Here is a 6,657-nt window from a genome sequence, read left to right on the forward strand (position 1 = left end):
AACCTTTTTTCTATAGAACACAAAGCCAGCCTTGTGCTTTTTTTGCCAACCATTTCCAAAAGCTCTGGGCAGCTAATCCATGTGTAAAGCAACGCCAGGTGTTTAAACTAAGTGAAATCTTAACATGCTTTAAGTACAATATTATTAATTATCAACATTGCTTGAATAATCTATCTAGCAGCACATCTCTTTCCTCTAGCTGTGTCCTAGCTATTTGTTTAATTAGACAACACATTCTTATAACAATTATAAGGTACATAAAGAGTTTTGATGCATTAGATTACATTCATAATTTCTGCCTTTTGAAACGATAATTCCAAAAGTATGAAATTATTTCAGTAGATAGTTTATTACAAGAATCAATTGTTTGACAATTGATTTTGAAGGCGGAACATGTGATAAAAATAAGTTCACCTAATTGCTCAAGTAAATTCACTGAGGTTACAATTAGTCATAAAAAGGAAGGATGGCTACAGGTAGCCATCAACTTACAGCCATTCGTTTAACAACAGTTCAAAGTTAAAGTGGTGCTGAACTTACAACCCGTTCTTGCACTTAATGACTGCCGCAGAGCCCTGGTCGTCACATGATCAAAATTCTAGCACTTGGCAACCAACATTTGCAACAGTTGAACTATCCTTGGGTCATGTGATCATCATTTTCAAGCTTCCCAGCCAGCTTCTGGCAAGCATAGTAAATGGGAGAAGTTGGTTTGCTTAACAACTGCATGATTCATTTAACCACAGTGATTTATTTAACAATTGACCAAAAAAATGCCATAAAACTGCATGTCTTACTTGACAACTGTCTTGCTGAGTAATGAAAGTTCTGATCCCAATTGTGGTTGTACGAGGGCAATTCAGAAATAAACCTCTGTTTCGTTATCAATGACACACACTCGCAGATATAGAACTTTTATTATACATTAGCATTATCATCAACTAACACCACACCAGAAGTCAGCATGCTCCGACACTTGTTATGGATGACTCATCTAAGTTTTCATAACATTTCACAGTAGACTTCTGAATTGATGGTTGAACCACGCTCCATGAACTAGCAGTACTCCTTTGGCATCTTCACATTTGGTGGTATTTTCTATGGCATCACTTCCGGTGTGGTGTTGGTTCACGATAATGCTCGCCCGCACATCACTAGACGCACCCAAGAACTTTTGAAGCAGTTCTGTTGGGATGTTTTTGATCACCCTCCCTACAGCCCAGATTTGGCACCGAGTGACTACTACTAAGGAATTTCAAAACTTGTAAGACGTTATGACAAGTGCCTCAATTTGAATAGCGATTATGTCGAAAAGTAATGTAATGATGTAGTTTTCTAATGTGTGTAATAAAAGTTCTGTATCTGCGAGTGTCTGTTATTGATAACCAAACGGAGGTTTATTTCTGAATTGCCCTCATATAAGTTGAAGACTACCCTGTATTATGGCTGCCATCATGACTTTTTGACCATAGCCTGTAGATACCCTTAAGCTTCCCTAATTTCTTGTGCTTCTTCAATTTTGTGTATACTTTCTCATGCATTTTCTGCTTGGGTGAAGGCAGAGTCCCAGGCTTGAACACTGGAAAAGAGAGAAGAGGAAAAATCTCACATGCTTCAACCATAAGCCAGCTCTGAGTGGTGCTGATTGACTAGTTCTAGCATGCTTTTTAGCAGACCTATTCTGAGCATTAGTTTGCCACCTTGAATAAAAACAAAATGTGAGTTTCTGTGTGGCATTTAAACAGGGAGTAGCCTCGATAATGCTCAGGATGATGGTGTTTTGGTGGTGAAACAAATCAGTGCTGACATTTTAAGAATTTGGTTAGAGCCTTTAAATCTGTCTTCATCATTTTAGACTCTTGAGTGCCTTTGCTGCTTCTGCTCTTGGTCTCCCTCTTATGTTACCTCTCTTTTGAATCTGCTGTCCCTCTAGAGATGCTGAAGAAGATGATACAATTGTAACATTAAATTGGCAGAAATCCAGAATTTTGTCCATTCCATCTGGTTGTTTGATAAATTTTGGAGACCTTTGGAAATAGTAACAAAAGATAGCCTGCTAAATTATTTTGGGATTTTGCAAACGTTTTCAAGAATGGTAACCCTTCTAATGTGATGGGATCTAGGACTAGGTACACATAGGAGAGAATGTTCTTTTTAAATTAAACAATTTAATCTGTATTAACTTTAGAGGAAGGTTCTGTAGAGGCTCAAGACTCTTGAATGAAAAATATCAAAAGCTTGTTCATATTTACACCATTCGTCCACTTTTCTTTCAACAGAAGTTTCAGGTGCCAGCAAAAGAAATATGTATTGCTTGCAAGAAGACTGTATATCCAATGGAGCGCCTCTTTGCAAACCAGCAAATCTATCATATTAGCTGTTTCCGTTGTTCTTACTGCAACAGCAAACTCACGTAAGCCTCAGACAAAATAAAAGTAATTTACTATAAATGTAATGTTCTAATGTGTTTTAAGGTAGAGAAATGTTTTTAGTATAGTAGAGCTACACCAAAATGTGAACCGAGTATAGTGGATGGTCATGAGAAGTTTAAGAGCTATAATAATTTGGGGGCAATTATACATGCTTACAATGAAGTAATCATAGATAATAAAGCTATTGTGGGATTTCTAATTGAGGCAGTAAAAATAAAATTATAATTCATGTGATCATATAAGCTTAAAAAATTAACAGCTTTAGAGATGGAAAAGGCTACTAATCTATATTTTTTTTCAAAAATATGATCAGATAACTATCGTCGCTAATGGGAATTGCTGGGGTTACCATTGCTAAGCAATGTAATCTCATGACATTGCAACCATATTCCTTAACAATAGAAATTCTAGTCTCAATTACCATCATTAAGAAAGAATTATCTATATTTCAAATCCATTTTTAAGATATTTAAAATTTAATAGCTGGAATAGTGAAGGGTTGGACAATGAGTAAAGGGCATGGTTAGAGCTAATTGGTTAAAGAGAGCTGGCCACTGCATGAGGGAATCTGAGCTGTGATTGGTTCCTGTGAGAGCAAAGGGGGAGTTTCCTTGTTTCCCGCCTTTTTCCTCTGTATGCTGTGTGTGCTCTCTGTGTTTTACCTCATTATGTTCCTGCTGTGTTGATTTACCTGACCATGTTCCTATTTGTCTATCTTATTTACTATAAATATACTGGTTCGTGTCAGCCTCTCTGACTCCATGTGGACACTGGCTGCGCAATTCCCTGACAATTTACTAGTCAAAATCCACATGTCCAGTTAAGTTTTAAAGCTAAAAAAGTGATTTGACCTGAAATGAATTGTTGTACAGTGTTCATTATTACAGTTTCCATCTGCAGATTGGGTACAACAGTTTTCTCTTTATATATGGCCCTTTATAATAAGTACAACAGCAGGTGTTCCTTTTAGTAACCATGATTTCTTTTAAACTATGACTATTTTTTATATCTGAAATTTTTTTCCCTTTTAAAGTTGCTATATAAGGAAAGTGATTCTAAACAGAACAACTAGTATAATTAGATTGCTATAATATTTAACAGTAGATACATGTATGCCCAATCTCATATGTTAGCTTATGGAGTCAGTGATAAAACATGTGACTTTTTTTTTATTTTGAAGGCTTGGTAAGCTTCTTTAATTCTGTGAGTTACTAATGGGTATTTTTATTTTATTTATATAGACTTGGAACATATGCCTCTCTTCAAGGACATGTTTACTGCAAGCCTCACTTTAACCAGCTCTTTAAATCCAAAGGTAATTATGATGAAGGTTTTGGACTTAAGCCTCACAAAGAACCATGGGTAAGCAAAACTGAGAATGATGACTACATTGGAAATGCCGTGGAAGCCCCTCATAGTCCAGGAGTAGAAGATGCCCCAATTGCAAAAGTTGGGGTTTTAGCTGCCAGCATGGAAGCAAAAGCTGCTGGAATACCTGAGAAGGAGGAAAAAACTACAGAGACAAAAAAGTTGAAGATTTCCTGGCCACCTCCTCCTGAACAAGGCAGTCAAGGGAATGTCTTGGAAGAAGGCATTAAAGTATTCAAACCAAAGTGGCCCCCAGAGGATGAGGTCCATAAACCAGATCCTCAGGAAGAAGTGGACCAAGATCTTAAGAAGTTACGCAGAACATCATCATTAAAAGAAAGAAGTCGAGCATTTACGGTAGCTGCCTCATTTAGAACAGTATCTGTGAGGAACTATCGGATGGAAAACTCATCTCCTCCCAAGCAAGAAATAAGTACAGCACAGCAAAATGACGAGTTTGTGAAGGAAATGGCAGTCAAAAACAAACCAAAGGAAGAAAGCAGTATAATTGAGTGTTTTGGTACCACAAATACTGCTGAGAAGGATAAAGAACTAGATCAAAACAAGGAAGAAGCACAAAATGAAGAGTTCCTATTTAAGAATTGGCAGAACAATGCTGAGCCAGAGGAGGAAGAAGAAGAAGGTGGTACAGAACAGCCAGCATCTCTTCAGAAAGAGCCAATGATTTATATCCCTCCAGAATATTCATCCTTGATTCTCTCAAGTGAAAAAGAATTCTCCACTAGTCCAAATTATAGATCCAAAGATATAGAGCTTTTTGAAGGAGAAGACCAAGAAGATTTAACTGTGGAAGAACAGATCAAGAAGAACAGATATTATGATGAAGATGATGATGATGATGATGAATAGATTTTATTCTCTTCTTCTTTTCTTTAAATAGAGGGTGCAGAGCCTTAAGTTGGAGTTTTAATGTTTTGTTCTTTCCTAAAGCAGGTGTCTTCATGAAAGTGACTTTGTGTTGCGAATTAGTGTGAAAATCACATAACACTTCAGATCTATTTTATAGGAATATTATTTTGGAAACTTGCAAGAATGTTACCAATTTTGTGATGAAGCTTAAATGCTTAAAATTGTAGAGATAGCTGCTGCCCCAATTGAGCGAAAATGTGTTTCACATTCTATTCTGTAACTTGGTCACTTAAAAGGCATTGTATTCTCTTATACTTACACAATTTCAGCCATTTCACAGTTGAACGAAAGAGATAGGGCTTTGATATACTTAATTATGATATTATCACTACTAACAATACTATTGCAGAGCTTCCAGATCAGTTTCCAAGGGATGGGGACTACTTTAAAAGAGACTGCACTTTAATGTATATATAAAAACATAGTAATACTTTTTTAAAATGGTGGTAACACTGTTTTCAAGAGAGGCATTGTTCAGTACCTACAGTATGATACGCAGTCTGTAATTTGATAGAACAGGAAGACTGACTTTGCTTAATGAGGATTAGGAGAGAATCTTTCCATTTTGCATTTTATTTTATTTTATTTTGTCTATACAACTCTGGTTGTAAATTGGCACCCAGGTGCCTATGAGTCAATTGGCTTTCTCCAAGCTGGGCTTAGGGGCATCTTTATTCCCAAGAATCAACTGCAGAATGGCAAAACTTCTGTCTTTCGGATATTATATTTACTTTCTATATTTGTTGTCCTGAATAACATTTTTCCTCTTGAAAACGTGATTTTCTTTTTTGACAAGCAATCAGAGTTCTCTATGAACCAAACTGCCAGATTTGAGTCAGTGTGAAAAAAGTTGCAAGAAAAAGAATCTATACAATGATAAACTTTTTTTTTTCTTGGAGACTGATCAACTTATGCGTTTAGAGTTTTTCAACTTGGCTGCATGTGTTATATAAACCATAGTATTTTGAATTGGTTAAAAACTTAGTTGCAATCATTTTAATAGGGTTATGCAGCTCTTTGGATTCAATTCCAAAATGGAACTTGAAAGTCTGTGGAACATAAAACAATATACTCAGGAAGCTTTTTAAAGCATCCTTGTCTTTTTCCAGATCAGATGGCAACTGCACAGGGCAGATGAGCAATCCTGGGAAAAGATGTGGCTACTTTAAAAAGTTGCAGACCAATGCTTGGTTCACACATTTCCCTGTTCAGAAGCACCTTTTGGGAACTGGATCTGATGCATTGTATAGCTGTTATTTTTAATCCATATTATTTGTTTACTTAAATTCTAGCTATAATTTTACAATTGTGAAATATCTTGCTTTTCTTACCAATATTGTATAGTTTGAAACATTTTTACTTAATAAATGCTCTGTCATTTTTTTTGTGGGAAGCTTTTAATCCAGACTCTTTTTTATAGAATCTTATTTTTCACCAAGAGGTGGCACTATTTGGCTTGTTGTATCGTAACTGTTTTCTTAAACTTTTATTTTAAATAGGTCTTCAGCTAGCACCTATGGGAATGTTATTAGGTATCTAGTAATTTAATTTTTTAAAAAAAAATTGCGAAGAGTTTAACTTCCATCATGCATGACAAATAGAAAACAATGAAAGATCAGTTTAAACATACTTCAAAGCTTTTGGTTAAAAGTGTACAAGTTTAGCTGATTATAATGCATTTTATGAACTCCTTGAGGGTTTTTGTTGATACGTAACTACTAGAAGATTTTATTTATTTTTATTTATTTATTTATTTATTGAATTTATATCCCGCCCTTCTCCTTGCGGACTCAGGGCGGCTGACAATCAGTTAAAAAATACACCAATAACAATTACAAAATTAAAATTAGTTAAAAAGAAATATTTAAATGTTGTCTAATTAAAATATGATTAAAAACCCCTCTAAAAATTGCCCTAGGCCAGTCCC

General features: G+C 35.5%; 1 protein-coding gene across 1 annotated transcript in view; it reads left to right on the plus strand.

Moving 5' to 3' along the window:
• Positions 1–6,123, plus strand: part of LIMA1 (LIM domain and actin binding 1) — a 66,978-nt gene extending 60,855 nt beyond the window's left edge. The window contains exons 10-11 of the mRNA XM_015831853.1: positions 2,280–2,413; positions 3,674–6,123. Of these exons, the coding sequence (XP_015687339.1) occupies positions 2,280–2,413; positions 3,674–4,670 (1,131 nt within the window). The 3' untranslated portion in view covers positions 4,671–6,123. The remainder of the gene's footprint in view (positions 1–2,279; positions 2,414–3,673) is intronic.
• Positions 6,124–6,657: the final 534 nt, after the last annotated feature.

This window comes from Protobothrops mucrosquamatus, unplaced genomic scaffold (genome assembly GCF_001527695.2).
Source record: "Protobothrops mucrosquamatus isolate PMUCROS unplaced genomic scaffold, P.Mucros_1.0 scaffold_282, whole genome shotgun sequence".
NCBI lineage: Eukaryota > Metazoa > Chordata > Lepidosauria > Squamata > Viperidae > Protobothrops > Protobothrops mucrosquamatus.